The sequence below is a fragment of the Pelobates fuscus genome, chromosome 5 (genome assembly GCF_036172605.1).
Source record: "Pelobates fuscus isolate aPelFus1 chromosome 5, aPelFus1.pri, whole genome shotgun sequence".
In the NCBI taxonomy this organism is placed as follows: Eukaryota; Metazoa; Chordata; class Amphibia; order Anura; family Pelobatidae; genus Pelobates; species Pelobates fuscus.
In genome coordinates this window covers 298105232-298121994 of record NC_086321.1, presented here as the reverse complement: position 1 = coordinate 298121994, position 16763 = coordinate 298105232, and the positions used below count along the sequence as shown (strand labels likewise).

The 16763-nt window shown below is 46.8% G+C and overlaps 1 protein-coding gene across 1 annotated transcript in view; it reads left to right on the top strand.

The window, feature by feature from the left end:
- LOC134611528 (mesoderm induction early response protein 2-like) overlaps positions 1-16763 on the top strand; it is a 63095-nt gene that overhangs the window by 11661 nt on the left and 34671 nt on the right. Inside the window, exons 2-3 of the mRNA XM_063455478.1 lie at positions 7468-7557; positions 7743-7874. Coding sequence (XP_063311548.1) covers positions 7549-7557; positions 7743-7874 — 141 coding nt within the window. The 5' untranslated portion in view covers positions 7468-7548. The remainder of the gene's footprint in view (positions 1-7467; positions 7558-7742; positions 7875-16763) is intronic.

Below are 16763 nucleotides of genomic sequence, written 5' to 3'. Positions count from 1 at the left end.
TTCCATATTTTCTATGTTCTGCCCCCTAGGTATATATATACCTCTCAAAGGTGATTTGAGGTTGTTTCTTTGGAGCGTGTCCCCCTGTCTCACTACAGGTGGCAGTGCATTGCATGTTTGCGTTGTACGCTACGGTTTGCAGTTACTCTTTGTGCAGGGGTTCTGTGCCCTTACTGCTTATGCTATACATGCTGCCTGGACTATTTATGGATTGGTTACTGCATTACATCTGCATGTTTCCGACAGGAGACCCTGCTGGGTCGCTATCCCTTACACTGCCCTGGGCCTGACCTGGGGACCCTGGTACAGCTTTCCTACGTGCCTCTGTGCCGAGATTTGCTTGCCTGCCACCTCTACGGGTTTACGCTTTGCCTCCATATACCACTGGGCCGGTGCTACCTGTGCCCATATATTGTCCGGCTCCGTCCGTGCCCCTATGATTGGCCTGCTCTGTCAGTGCCCCTTGATTGGCCAGCTTTGTCTGTGCCCCATGATTTGGCCTGTGCTGTCAGTGCCATATTACGCATGCTATTGGGCCGGCGGCTCCATTACCGGGACCCCTGTTTGAGGAGCCGGCATGCGTTTACTACTTGCCTTTGCCAAATGTAGGGGTGCTGCCCCTACTGCCTGCTAGTGCTACCCATTCTCTATCTCCCTTGGTAGCACGTATCATCATCTCGGACGTTATGGAGGCCTCTGCACAGGAGCAGAGTTTGCAGGCATTAATGGATGCGGCAGGGTCCGCCTCTGTGGAGACAGCCCTGGCGAGGGCCCTCCGGACAGGGGTGCAAGAGGGACCCCCGCTTGGCAGACGACTCGGCGGAGTCAGACTCTCATGGGAGAGAGCAGGCAAGTGCGCATTTGCGCTATTGGAAGGCAAGACTCCGGCGAAGCGACAGAGTTCGAGGTTGTCTACCTCGCCGGCCCGGCGCCACCGTCTATCGGGCGCAGGGGAGGAGGCCTCATTGCCCCCCCCATACCATAGCCGTACTGGATGAGTGGCGGGCAGACCAACTCCCTTCGATGGCTGAAGATGTTTGGGACGAGGACCGTGGTGTTGACCCAGGTTGGCGCTGGGAGGATGAGGACGCGCCGGGCACAGAGGGTGTTGCCGGGTGACGACGTTTTTCTAGATGCTAAAGGTAAACCTCTGTCTGACCCTCACTCTATCTGACACCCCAGGTCCTCATGTTGGTTGCAGCCCGACCACTTAGCACAATTCGTGCGCTACTGGGTCCGTAGACCCCTGGAAAGGGAGGCCCGCGTGTAACTTCGGGCAGGATGCCCCTGACGTCCTGCCGGACAAGGTGGCGGGGGACCCGGATTTTGATCCCCAGGTAGCCTCGTACTTGAATCGTACGGCTCGGGACCCCAGGTAAGGGGGCGAGCGTCGCCTCGCCCGGCGCAACATGAACAGTCGGATAGGCTGGGTCCTTTGTGCAGGATGTTGGCCCTGACGGACGTGGCCCACACAGATGGTACGAGCCTAGACCAGGCCATCATGCGGAATTGGACACTTTGCCCCAGTTGCCTTCTTGGCGATGCTAATGTGGTTCTGCACTATACGCAGGTACACGGCTCTGTTCCATATGGACACCAAGCTATCGGAACTAGGATCCGTAGAATTTGGCCCCCCTGGCACTAAGTCCTACTGTTCCGGGAACCTTTCTTTAAAGAGCTGCAGAAACGCATCAATTTCTTTGCTTCCCTGGAGGGAGCACAGTACTCTATACGAAAGGCGTTTCGCTCACTGTTATCCCGGCTGGTCTTCGGTCCCCGCAGATCTCGTGGCCTGTCCTCTTTTCCTCCATACCAGCCCAGACCTCCCTGCAGCCGAAGGGCGGGTAAAAGTCGTGGTGACCATACCAGAGGACGAACAAGATTTCCTACGGGTGTGTACATCTCATGCTATTTTCAATCCCCCTCTATTGCATACAGACAGATTGTTTCACTGCAGAGACAGGTGGCAGAAGGTGTTTTCATATGCTTGGGCCATCGGTCGGCACGAGGTTATATCATGGATTTCGCCTCCCCGCCGACGCAGGTTGATCCTCCGAGCGGCTCCTTCATCGCGAGAGTTCAACGTTCCTGGGTAGCTTCGGAGGTTCGGACCCTGCTCGCCCCTGGCGCTACGTAGCGAGCCCCGGATTTGGGGGGCTTCCTCAGCTTGTTTTTTCTAGTACAGATGAAGGCAGGGGAGCTTCGCCCGGTGGTCGATTTTCGGGAATTGGACACCTTCGTTGTCTGCGACCTCTTCGAGCTGGGGGGCACTCATCTCCTTCGGGACTTTCCCCAGACGGGGGTTTGTTCATATGACTGGACCTGTGGGATGCTTACCCCTCCGTCCTGGTGGACAAGAGTGGTCGCGGATTGCCTCGCTTCACCTGGAATGACACCCCTCGCTAATTCACATGCCTCCATTTTCGGTCCCAGCTCGGCCCCTTGGTGTTTCACCGAGCTGCTGACGCCTGTGATCGTCCGATTCGGGTCGGAGGGAGTCCGTTTCCTGTTGTTTCTGAAGGATTTGCTGGTCCTCTGCGAAGACCCCTCCAGACTCAGATGTCACACACGTTCGGCGATCTCCTTCTTGGAGCTCCTGGGATTCGTAGCTCGTCTGAGGAAATCAGCTTTGGGACCTTCCTAGACGGTGGAGTTCTTTGGTGCCGTGGTCAATGCGACGGCAGGTGTTCCCCGTTTACCTTTGGCACCGGTGGCATCCGCCCAGGAGGTGATGAGAAGGATATTGAGGCAAGTGCGGATTCCCCTTCAATTGTTTGCTCGCGTGGTGGGCCTTACCCTCAGCCTCGATACAGGCAATGTACCCGGGCCCGCTACACTACATTACAAGACCATGCAACGGCTGAAGACCTCTGTCCTACGCATGTGACCTCCCTCAGACTGGATGGTTTTCTCTGTTCCCGGACGTGAAGGCCGGACAGCGCTGGTGGCTTCTGCGCATGGCCGCATGGAGCGGCTAGGCGGTATTCGGACCAACCCGGATTTCATCCTGGAATCGGCTGCAAGCCCCTTAGACTCCCACATCATACTCTTTCCCAGTCAATCACATTTTCTTTCTTTTCTGCCGTGGGAGTCAAACCTGACGACGGATTGGTTCTCCAGACATTGGAAAAATGCCAGCGACTGGGCACTCTCTCGACCCATCTTCATCGTACTCGTGCGTTGCTAGGGTTTTGTTCATGGTGGGTCTATTCGCCTCTGGGACGACCATCGGACGTGCTTTGGTTGGTTCTCAGATCCAGCGTGCGCGGTGGTGGTCGCGCTTCGGCAGGTGCGGTTGTTTTCTCAGGTAGCATAGGTGTTTCCTCCACTCGCCTCTATTCCCCGGGTGTTGCTTCTAGTTTGTGGGCGACGTGTCTCCTTAGTGTTGTTGACTCCTCTATGGCGTGATCGGTCAGGCTCACGGAGCTTCTGGATTTTTCCAGTATGGGTCTTCTTCTGTTACCGTCCTCTCGAATACTCCCCTTGGACTCTTTCGGGAGTGCCTGGTATGTCGAGGCGTAGTCACTATCGGCCAGGGACCTTCGCTGGGATCCCTGAGCTCCCGGGACGAGGAGATGTTTTTTCCTTTCAACATGGACTTCTTAGTGTCGTTGGTGCTTAGGACAGGATGCTGAACCCTTTTCCGGCCTGTGACCTACTTGCTGAGTGTCTTGTCTCTCCTCGATGTTTTGGGACGGTTGTGCCGTCTGGTTCTTGTGGTTAGTCTTTTGTTTAGGTGGCGCGTGTCCCGTGTGGAGGTTTTTTCCCATCGGTCAGAACCCGCTGGTCTGCAGATTTCTACGTGGGATGAGGCTGACACGTCCTCCGGCGCCTAAATGCCCTTCCCTCTGGGAGGTAAGTAGGGTTTAGCGTTTTTTCTTCGGGATTCGGCCGGAGTTCCTTGTTTTTTCCCTTCGCCAGTTTTTTCTATTGTGTTTGCCCTCTTTTCGTTCAGACGTGTTTATGATGTCCGATCCTTCGCCCCTGGCCAATATCGATGGAGGAGATGGTTATTGTCACTGGCAGGGGTGAATGCGACTCTTGGAGTGCATTCGGTTAGCGGCGCTACTGCTTCCGGGTTTTTACTTGATGGAAGTTTCTCCTCGGGACGTTTCTTGTAGGTGGCGGTCCGGTCCCGTGTGGAGTTTGCGCCAGTTTATTTTGGACCGTCGGACTATGTTTCTTTTGCTTTGCTGTCGGAGCGTTAAAACAGCAAATATGAAGCCTCCTGTCATGCTATAAAATTGTAGATTATACTAGCTTTAGTGTAACTATAATCTTAATTTTATTAATGACAGGAGGCGAATATTTCCCACCCAGTTTGGCTTCTCCCCCCCTTGTTTTGGATGGTTTGCGTTGATTGTATTTTTGTTGTTTTGTCTGTTTATCTGGGCTAGATTTGGTGGTCTGGGGATGTTGTGGGAAGTGCATGTTTATTGTATTGTCGGTCATTAGTGATGGATTTCATGTCTTTATTCTATCAGTACTGGATCGTGGGATTTATATTTTATCAGTACATTTCGTTCACTAATCAGTGTTTTCGATTCTGTTTATTTCGTTTCAGTTTAATGGTTCGACTTCAGTTCATAGAATCGGCTGTTTGGCAGGATGAAGATCAAGTTCATCCATTATCCGAAGTTTTTCCAGATGGCATTCATTGTTATGTTAAAAAATGTTTTCTTTATTTAGTTATTGATATTGTTGTGTTACTTTGTCGCAGCGTGAAAGAGGAAATGGTGGCTTAGGAGGAGCCTTATATAGATACCTTATGTTTTTGTCTTTGGTGTTTATCTCTCTGTTAATGTGCTGCTGTGGAGTTCTAGTAAAGAGAGACTTAAGCAAATATTCGCCTCCTGTCATTAATAAAATTAAGATTATAGTTACACTAAAGCTAGTATAATCTACAATTATTCTTGTTTTGATTATGTTCAGTTAGTTACCCTGTACTTAGGTGTAGTTTAAAATGGCAGCATCTCATTAATATATAATGTAGTATATGTTTTCCGGGAAATTTGTGTCCTGTCGGTATAGTGGGTTTTTTGTTTTTTTTATGTACTTCTCCCACAATCAGACAAAGTCCATAGTGATCCTGGACACTCGTTCAATTTCACGTTTAAACGTTGAGATGAAAATTATGACCAGCGTAATGTCTGACAGACAAAATCCATATCTCGAAGCATTGGTACATCCCTATCAGGTTGGGTTCATTCTGAACAGACAGGCAGACGATAACACGCAGATCTATAGACCTGATCTGGCACGCTCACCATTAACATCTCCCGATGGCCTTGATCTCCTTAGACGCCAACAAGGGATTTGATCGTCTGCTATGGTCTTTCCTGTTCAAGGTTCTTATGCTTTTCAAATTCCCGTTCGAATTACTCAATTTCCTCCAAGCCACTTGCCTCTCTCTACATAGATCTCTGCTACAACCAAATATCTCTCCTCCTTCCTTCCCTATAACAAATGGTACCCGACAGGGATGCCCACTGTTCTTTTCGCATTATCCCTTGAACTCCTTGAGCAGATATCTAGACTTTTAAAGTAGTACCTTTATATACTAGACTTTTAAAGTAGCTGTTTATGCCGATAATGTTCTTCTCACTCTAACAAACCCAGGTGTTTCTATGATGGCCGTACTAAATATTTTACACAGATACTCAACGATTTCAGTATATAAACTGAACTTGACCAAAGCTGAGCTGCTTCCGGTTACCATAGAATATAAATTCTTGAATCAAAAACATGATAATTTGACATTTTACATATGCACATCCATTCTTACTATCTAGACGTTCAGCGTCCTAATGACCTTCACACTCTATACAAGAACTATACCTCCCCTTTTGAAAAAATGAGCACATTGACTTGACATGGTGGAGATCTTTGGGTATTTTGTGGCTGGACTATGTTGCCTCTGAAAATAAACTTGCACCCTAGATTCTTTTACATTTTTTATGTACATCCAATCATTCACAGTAGAACAAATTTTAAAGGACCACTATAGGCACCCAGACCACTTTAGCTCAATGATGTGGTCTGGGTGACAGGTCCATCTAGGATTAACCCTGCCTGCTGTAAACATAGCAGTTTCAGAGAAACTGCTATGTTTACACTGAGGGTTAATCCAGCCTCTAGCGGCAGTCTCATTGACAGCCGCTAGAGGCGCTTCGGCGCTTCTCACTGTGATTTTCACAGTGAGAAGACGCCGGCGACCATAGGAAAGCATTGAGAATGCTTTCCTATGGACTGGCTGAATGCGCGCGCGGCCCTTGCCGCGCATGCGCATTCAGCCAGTGACGTCAGAAGAGGGAGGAGAGTACCCAGCGCCGAGGGAGCGTGGCACTGGAAGAGGTAAGGGATTAACCCCCTTCAGCCCGGCAGGAGTGGGACCCTGAGGGTGGGGGCACCCTCAGGGCACTATAGTGCCAGGAAAACAAGTTTGTTTTCCTGGCACTATAGTGGTCCTTTAAAGACTTACAACCTGCAGTGGATTCATTAATTTGGAGCGAGAGAAAGCCACATATACACAAAAGCTCACTTTATATGCCCAGAAAATCAGGGGGACTAGGGCTTTCCTACTTATATTCATGCAACCCAATTAGCGCAAATACAACAGTGGCACATACTTCCTACTAAAAAAAAGATGGGTTGATCTTGAACACTTGATCTTTGGCTCAGATCACCCTTCTCTTTATATGTGGCATCCCAAACAACACTGACCTTTACCTCCTCCAACATCTCCTACAATAACCCACTCACTAGACTTGTGGGATCGCTTGAAAGACAAGTTTGATGACTCCTCTTCTATTACTCCTCTTACTCACATTCTTTGCAACAATCTGCTCCCCCCTGGCTTACATCCAGAAAGTATGCACATTTTTACGATCATCTTCACTAGATTAAGGAATAGTTACATTTTCACTATATGGAACTTTGCAGTTTTGCATTCTTTACACATATCCAACAGACTGTTGTATGTCCCCTCCCCTCTCCTCCCCAGAAAACCTTTCTTATAGCACAGCCACCATGTTATTTATACAGGTGTATTTAGCTGAGCTTTGGCTACTGGAGAATACAAGCATCTATTGGATGTTCTCTTTCCATATAACATAAGTATCTTTGGGAGTACATTGCAATTTGCCATTTATTACTCTATGTTCATTATGCATGTATTGTATATTTCATTGTTAAAAATAAATAAATCACAGGAAAGTGATAATGAAAGTGATAGTCCCATATATATCACAGTGATTTACATCTAAATCAGAGGTCATGATGCTACAGAGCCATGTGCTGCTGTCCTGTCCTTTCCCAGAGTTCATACATTAGTAGAATGAGGTTTGCCATTCTGTGTAACTTGGTCCTGACTAGTAGCACAGAACTTTTTGAGCTCTAGCATAAGTATTCTCTGGGACTGCTCATTGGCGATGCTGTAATAATGTATATGTTCTGTATCCTCCAAAGGCCACAACCATTGAACGTTTAAGACTAACTGTGATCCTGGAGCAGGAAGACGTGCAAAAGTCATCCTGGGACAATGGGGGCATGCGTGAGGTGAGGAAGAAAGTATATTTATGTGATGAGATTTAAGTTATTTTTGTATATTGAATTTATTTTATTCATTTAGAACTAGAGGTGTTCATTAGACTAAGCAAACTGCTCCATGCTGAATTCTTATTTAAGCTGAAATACAAAAACTTCCAGCCATTTCTGAGATTTCATCCCAATGACTGTTCCAGGAAGAAGAAGCGGACCTTTCATACGAAGAATTGCTGTCATTTTATGGATACCAAAACTCAGACCCTTATTCAGACTATGAGTCAGAGGGCAAAGACTCTGACACAGAGCAACCCAGTGGAAGCTTAGATTTGGTAAGAATTTGGTATGAATTAGCACGGTAACTAAACAGAACCACTAAAGTCACCCAGACCACTAGATCTTAATGAAGTGATCTGGGTGCAGTGCTCCTGTCATTCTCTTGTTTTTGTGTTTTTAAATTGTAATGTTTACATTGCAGGGATAAATCCACCTCTGTCTCCTATAAATCCCTAGAATTGCTTTTGCTGCACTGATCAAGTAAAACGTGTTCAAGTGACACAGAACCTCATAGAAAAGCATTGAATATAGTGCTTTCCTATAGGTACGTTTGGGTGTGCGCAGTGCTCACCACGTGTGCTTTAGGTCCCCAATGCATCTATCGAGGATGGATGGATCAATGATGGAGGAGGCCATGCCTCTACGATGATGGCACAGGAGTTGGAGAAGTGAGCACTCCGTGGGAATTTTGACACTGGAAAAAGATAAGTAAAAAGCTTTATTTTATAAATATTTATTGGGTATGCTATGTTTACCAAGGAACAGGGACACTAACATTAGGTTTGTAATCCTAATGCTATATTTTTTTTATTTTTTTTTTACTGCTCTGTTTGAAAATGGTAAGTATATATTTTTAATATTAGGGTATCCCTTGGGTTGTTTATAAATTGGAAAAAGTTATAAATCCATAAATTATACCAGCTATCCAGATCCAGAGCAGTCTCATTAGAGCAGCTGCTTTGCCTCTGGTGAAGTCATCGCCCTTGATTAATTTTCTCCAATCTTAGAGAAGCATTGGTTACCTATGAAGCAAATGCCACTCTTCCCCCCAATCGGATTAATTAACTTCGGCGTCCTCCCAATATGACACCCAATATGAAGATCTTTTTGAGGAAATACCTTTAGTGTTTTGTCAGACCATTAATAAAATTATTTTCCTGACATATGGTGGCAGTACACCAGGGATGACAAGCATCTGAAATAAATTCAAATAAAATGGTCCTCCCCCCAATAGGCATAAAACACCGTCCTGCCAGGATCCCTCCGTTCTTGTTCGGACGAGCATCTGAAGATAGAAGACTGATGAGGCACACTGGTTGATGCCTGGGGGACCTGGCCTGATAGCCTCCCAGGTGGAGAGCTGAGTGGCCACGCTTCAACCTGTAGGATTACAGAGCAGGTAGGAGCTGCTTGTTTTATGTCGAATGCGGCCACCGGCGGAAAAAGAAGGAAGCAGCAAATCACTGCCTGGAACGCATGTCCTGTCTCTCCTGAAAAGATGGACAAAGACAAAGTGCCAACTCTAGTGCCTAAAAAAAAACTACATAAAAAACAAGACATCTGGTATGTAGCGAATTCTCCACACCTCTACCAGATGGTACGAAGAAAAAAGTCTGCTATCATTGTTCGTCCTTAACGCTGGAAAAATCGAAGCAACAGGACAAAAAATCCCTTTTAGCATGGTTTCAGGATAACCTTGCTCAAACATCCTTCAAAGAGTCTGCAAAATTAAATGTGCCAGCTCCTGTGCAAGTAATAACCTCGAAAAAGCATAAACGGAAAAGATCCTCCTCTAGATCTGAGTTCTCTTCTGGAGAATGCTCGGAGTCTGCTTATTCAGTCACGTCCAGTGATTTTTCACTAGCGGAATTTGTAGTCCCATGTGAGGAATTAAGAAGATTGAAGTGAATTTTACATAGCTGATATAAAAAAGCTTTTCTAGTACAGCAGCAAATTCAAGGAACTCATGAATAGAGTGGAAAAACCCTGAAAAAAGGGTGTTTATATCTAGACACTTCAAGAAAATCGGAGAAGTGGGGAAGACTTGCCAGTTGTTGATGTACAAGTAGTTCAATTGTCTAAAAAAAAACTATTCCAATTGGGGAAGTGTCTGACTTAAAGGACCTGATAGATAAGAGGGCTGAAACCTCTTGCAGACGGGCTTACGAAGCAGCTGGTTTTCAAAGTAAGGCCGCTATGGCAGGAGCTTCCGTAGCAAAAGCTCAGAACTACTATATTCTGTAATTAGAAGAATGCCTGGCAGAACAACACGACAAGGATCTTGCTCACCTGTTCAAAAATCTTTAATTGTCTGAGTGTCTTCTGGATATGATCACAGAAGTGGTCAAACTCTCGGCTCGTATAACTGGATTAAGCACGGTGTCCCGTAGAGCCATGTGGCTTAAAGCCTGGATGGCTAATGCAGCCTCTAAAGCAGCTCTCTGTGAACTTCCATTGGAAAGGAAAAAGTTATTTGGATCGCCATTGGAAGAATTGATTCGACAGATGTCATAAACTAAAAAGGCCCTTCCCTTTAACCCCTTAAGGACCACACTTCTGGAATAAAAGGGAATCATGACATGTCACACATGTCATGTGTCCTTAAGGGGTTAAGACAGGACATTTTCCTGGAAGCCTGCATATAAGAACTTCCAGTATAAAAACCGTAGAGGATCTCAAGAAAGATCCTGTTTTCGATAGCCGCAAAGACATTAGAACCAATGGTCAAGGGATTCTGACGCCATAAAAGTGGGAGGAAGGATAAGGCGACAAACCACGACAAATCAGTAGATTTTAAATCTGGTGGCAGAGGGGTACCAAATCAAATTCTCGGATACTCCAAGACCAAATTTCCTAGTATCCTTGTACCAATCAAAAGTAAAAGAACTCTGTTTTTTGCCACGGTGACCCTATTAAAAAAAGGGTCCTAGAGAGCGTTCCAAGGGCACAAGAATTTCAAGGCGTTTACTCTCGCTTGTTCCTGATTCCAAAAACAGATATGTCCTTCCGTCCCATTTTAGATCTGAAAGGTATAAACTGCATGATACCATATCCACATTTCAGAGTGAAAACTATTGCAGCTGTGACGCATACACTGCAGAAAGGAGACCTGATGGCTACACTGGATTTAAAAGATGCATATCTACACATACCTATGAAAAAGGTCTCAAGAAAATATCTAAGGTTTGCTATAATAAAGGGTTGCAAGATTTATCAGTACCAGTTTAAAGCCCGGAGGTTTTAGCTCCTATCACCGTGGTCCTAAGGGAAAAAGGTATTGCCATCATTCCATACTTAGACGACTGGTTTATCAAAGCAAGTTCAAGAAACGCTCTGGTAAGAGATGTAAATTATACAGAATATTAAATGAGCATGGTTGAGTCATAAACCTAGAAAAGTCTCAACTTCAACCAACAAGAACCATTCAGTTTCTAGGTTTTCTAATAAAGTTGGAAAACCTGTCTATTCACCTTTCTTTGCTAAAAAGGAAAAAGATCAGAAAATATATCTTCAAATAGATCAAAGAGGCACTATAAGAAGAGCAATGAGAGTGCACTTCTGTTATACCAGCAGTAAAATGGGCTAGATCTGAAGCAAGACCACTACAAATGGAAATCCTAAGAAGTTGGTCCAAAAAAGAAGAATTGGATTTTATTATGGAGACTTCAGATACTGTAAGAAAACCTCTGTCTTGGTGGACAGAAGCCAAATTTATTTCTGCAAGCCTATCATTTCAACCAAGGTTGGGGAGTTTACCGTCCGTACTGTATGCGTCAAGGTATGTGGTCAAAAGAAGTAAAGGAAGAATCATCAAATTGCAAAGAATTAATGACAGTCCTTTATGCTCTTCTCCAGTTCAAATCTCTCATTATGGAAAAGGCGGTGACGATCCAATCCGACAACCAAACTACGGTCTCCTACATAAGCGAACAAGGAGTTACAATGGTGAGAAAACTGCACTTTTTGTGCACAAGAATTATGTTGTGGGCTCAACATTATTATTATTGCTATTGCCATTTATATAGCGCCAACAGATTATGTAGCGCTCATCTGGAAGATTTACCTCAGGGGAATAAACAACATCATAGCAGACGACCTAAGCAGATCAAGATGGTCTCAAAACTAATGGTCCCTAAATCCAATTATGTTTTAGCAGATTGTGAGGAAATTCGGTATGCCAGTCATAGACCTCATGGGAAGACAGAAAAACGCAAAAGTAGAAAAGTTTGTTTCCCTTTTCAAGGCAGATTCTTCACTTGTACTAAATGGCCTATCAATCAATTGGAACTTCAGCCTATTTATGTCTTTCCATCTGTCATTGGTGCAAGAATCATCATTGCCTAAGTATTTTCCTGTCTACTGATAACCATTTTAAGTTTTTTGCAGGATGGTCTTCAGGCGGGCCTTGGTTTATCTACACTCATGGTTCAGCTGTCCGCTCTTAGCCACTTACTGGTCAAAAATTTGGCTTCTAACATTCTGATAGGAAGATTCTTCAAAGTAGTAAAATTAATTAGACTTCTGTAACAAAAAAACCCAGTTAACCAGTAAAATGGCTGCTTAATGTGTGTGTGTGTGTGTGTGTGTGTGTGTGTGTGTGAACTCAGACGATTTGTTAATACCAATCCAAAGTTACCCCCCTTACTTGGAGGGATGTGTGTAACAATAAGTGCTAACGTAAATGAAAACGGTTAAAAGCAGCTCTATACACGTATGTGGAAATATCCTCGTTTCCACAAAACAATAACATATAATATAATGTGGTTAAGTGACAAAGACCTACACCTATAATTGTAGTGCTAAAACAAATATAAAGCTTACCAAGCGTAGCTTGATTCAGTAGTATGGTGTAAAGTACATGCCAAAGAATATAAAAACATAAAGTACAATATAGTGCAGATGTTTTTTTCCCAAATGTAATCCAGTGAATAATATAGCAAACAGAACACTCACATTTTAAGGAGCCTGTGTGTAAATACTGGCTCCGTACTTGGGCCTGTGTGCTTATTTAGGTAGCACCACCCTTCCGCTTCGATTCGGAGTAGTTCTCAAAAACATAAAAGGAGAGCAAATCAATGTGCAGACTGTAGCAATAAAAAATGTGTATAAAATAGTAAATGTGGTGCTCACCTGGTCCTGAGCCTATAGGTCCTGGCTCTAAGGTGTATAAGTGTGGTGCCAATTTAAATAGGGATGACACTGTCCATATGGGGATTTCTGGAGGCTCCAAGGAAGGACTTGAGCAGGGTATTTTGAGTAAAAATACCAAATTTATTAATGTACAATGACAGAGATAAAAAAAAATAATAAAAAGTCCTGTAAAATAGTCCTTTAAAATTGCCAAAACGCGTTTCACTCTCAATAGAGCTTCCTCAGTCAGCTTTAGTGATGATCCTCATTTTAAATGTCCATTAGTCCTTCCCCTTTAATTGTCATAATGCAATTTGTCCAATAGCAATAATGGAAAGTTTGGGCTTGTGTGGGGTAGATGATGTGTTTACTGTTCGTTGGCCGAATTTTCAGCGCTTTTATTTACTTTAATTATCATTGGTGGGCAGTGGCGGTTGGCGGAAGTGCCGGGAGCTCGCCGGGGTGGTTGGCGGAAGTGACGTCACGGACCTCCGTGAGCGCCATCTAGCCGCCTCCCCGAAGAGACTCCAGACACTCCGACATGTTGTGCGCCCATCATGCGTCCGGGTCGGAGGGAGGGGACTCAAATGGGAGGAGATACATCCTCTAAGAGGATGATATTTAGGCCCATCGGCTCGTCCCTCCCTCCAGCCCAACACTGAGAGAAGTCTCCTGAATCGTGAGGAGGATGACATCGCCCTTCTCGTCCAGAGGAGGCTAGCACTGTACCAAAACCCATCCGAGGAACGGATTGACCGGACCATCATGGAGATCAAGGAGGAGATTCAAAAGAGGAGGGAGTACAACCTACAGATGTTAAGGGCTGAACAGCCTGTTGTACCCAAAGCTCCTACCCCTCTTCCGGTCACAACTACAAGGGAGGTCCCATTCGCAGCCTTCAAGGCCTTTGTTGAAAGTGAGGACGGAATTGATGGGTACCTCACGGACTTTGAGCGACAGTGCTCACTGCACCAGGTACTATCTGGCAAAGCTAACAAAGCCTTTCGGGCTCTACCGTTGGAGGACATCCAGCTATACCAGCTAGTTAAGGAGGCCCTACACGCCAGGTATGCAGTTACTCCAGAGACCTATCGCCCCCGATTCCGTGAATCAAAAGAAAAGAGCTGCGGATTTCCACATGGAATGGGCCTGCCGGCTGCAGCGAGTTGCCTCATACTGGGTATGCAAAAGGGATGCAACGCCAACACTGGAGAAGAAGTGCTACAGCTATTTCTCACGGAGCACTTTTTCCGGGATTTACCCACGGATTTACAGGACTGGGTGCGAGACCGCCACCCCCTCACCTTAAAGGACGCTGCCTGGTTAGCTGATGAGTTTGCAGAAACCCGTAAGGTGAGCCAGAGTACTTCTCGCCAACCAGCCCGGATAGAATACCGTACCCCAGCTCCATCCCCCAGGCCGGAGTTCGTGCTCCGGTACCCCCAGGGCCTACCCGTCCCCAGGGGTCCAACAACTATCCTCGTGATTTATCCAAGACATCAATGCCATAACACCGGACACATTGCCAAGTACTGCCCTTTGGGGTCCTCCGCCTCAAACTGGAAGCGCCCCTCACCCATCACCGAGACTGCAACCCCTCGGGCACCAGCTGTTCACTGCATGGACACCGAGCTTGGCATCGAGGAATACCTGGGTATCCTATATGAGGCAGATCCAGTGCAAGCTGCCTCCCCGGACAGTCGCCAGCAGCACCGCCAGGAGGTAAGAGTAAATGGCAAAGTGGCTCAAGGCCTAAGGGACACAGGTGCCACCATCACTCTGGTACAATGACATTTGGTCAAACCAGAACACCTGCCCAACACACCGTAGATGTCCGGGTGACTGGAGGAGCTGTATTCCATCTGCCCACTGCCAGAGTTCACCTCGACTGGGGAGTCGGTTCGGGAAAGACTACCTTGGGCATCACGGACAGTCTACCCGCAGAAGTCCTGCTAGGCAACGATATTGGACCACTGACTTCGGCCTACTTGCCCTCCACTCCTGCTACTGCCTGCCCGGTGACCTACCGTTCCCAGACCCGTGGTGACGATGATCCTGCTCCAGGATGGGAGACCCAGGTAAGCCCCTAACCACCCCTTCCCCTGACTGACTGCTGGACCCCTAGCTTGGGACACCCCTGAGGAATTTGGGTGGGAAACTAGAGAGGATCCGTCCCTTCAGAAATATAGGGAGAAAGCTGAGACTGGGGGGGATGAACATGAGAGCTTTATTTGGGACAAAGATCGATTATATAGACTAATAACAGGCAGGAAGAGAATATGTGCCCCATCCCAGAAGCGCCAACTCGTGGTACTCCGGAAATACAGGTTGGAACTCCTTCGTATTGGGCACGACATCCCCTTAGCAGGACACCTGGGTGGCAACCGCACTACTTATAGGATCACCCAGATCTTCTTTTGGCCGGGGATCTCCAAGGATGTGCGTCTGCACACTGCAGCACGTGTGACGTATGCCAGAGAGTAGGAAAGAGGGGGGACCACCCTAAAGCTCGACTGCCGCCCATGCCAGTGATCGAGGAACCCTTTAGCAGGGTAGCGGCCGACCTGGTGAGACCTCTACCTAACCCCAGTCCATCCGGTAAGAAATACATTCTTACCGTGTTGGACTACGCTACCAGTTATCCGGATGCCGTCGCTTTGACGAATATTCAGGCTGACACTGTTGCCAGTGCCCTAGTCGGAATGTTCACCAGAGTGGGGTTCCCGAAAGAAATACTATCTGACAGGGGGATGCAGTTTACCTCAGATCTAACCCAACAGTTATGGAAGGTCTGTGGTATAAAACCCCTTCTCAGCTCCCCTTACCACCACCAGACGAACGGTCTCTTTGAGCGTTTTAATGATACCCTGAAGCAGTTGCTCCAGACCTTTACGGACGAGTACAGAGACTGGGAGCGATTCCTGCCGCACCTCTTGATCGCCTATCGAGAGGCGCCCCAGGAATCAACTGGGTTTTCCCCCTTTGAGCTGCTCTATGGATGGAGGGTTCGGGGACCCCTCAACCTCATCCGGGAGCACTGGGAGGGGGAAATGGAACATGAGGGTGTCCCTATTGTACCATATGTTCTGGAAATACAGGACCATATGGAACAGTTAGCCCGGAAGACCAGAGATCACCTCCATGCGGCCCAAAGCAGACAGAAACAGTGGTACGACCAGGGGGCCCGACATAGGACGTTCCAGGTGGGACAGAAGGTGCTTAGACCAGTAAAAGAGAATAAGCTCCAGGCCTCCTGGCAAGGTCCTTACAAGGTGGTAGCACAAGTTTGTGATACCACTTATATAATTGCTAGTGATAAGGACGAGAGAATCCAAAAAGGTTTCCATGTTAACCTTTTGAAGGTGTATCAGGAAAGTCCCGAGAATATAGCGGCTATCTGTAGCCCCGCAACGGAAAACCCGGACAGTTTACCTATCCCCGATCTACTAGCTGCTCCTACCCCCAGGTAGTTTGCTCAGTACCGTTCAGCTAGGGGAGCGATTAAGCCTCGCCAAAAAGGGCCAGCTCAGACAATTGCTAGCTGAAAAGGAGTTGACCTTCTCCCACGAGCCAGGGTACACTACGCTATCGACCCATAACGTAGAGACTCCCGGACAAGCACCCCTACGACAGCCCCCCTACCGAATCAGTTAAGGAAGGGATGAGGAAGGCAGTTAAGGAAGGGATGAGGAAGGAGATTCAGGAAATGCTTAGGTTGGGGGTCATAGAACCGTCTGACAGTCCCTGGGCATCCCACGTAGTGCTAGTTCCCAAAAAGGATGGGACCACCCGGTTCTGTGTTGACTATAGACGCCTTAATGACAGTACAGTAACAGATGCTTATCCGATGCCCCGAGTGGATGAGCTATTAGATCGCATTGCCAGGGGACGTTACCTGACCACTATCGATCTGTGCAAAGGATACTGGCAGATCCCCCTGGCCAAGGAAGCTATCCCCAAGTCGGCCTTCAACGCCCCGTTTGGCTTATACCAATTTAGGGTTATGCCATTCGGGATGAAGAATGCCCCAGCCA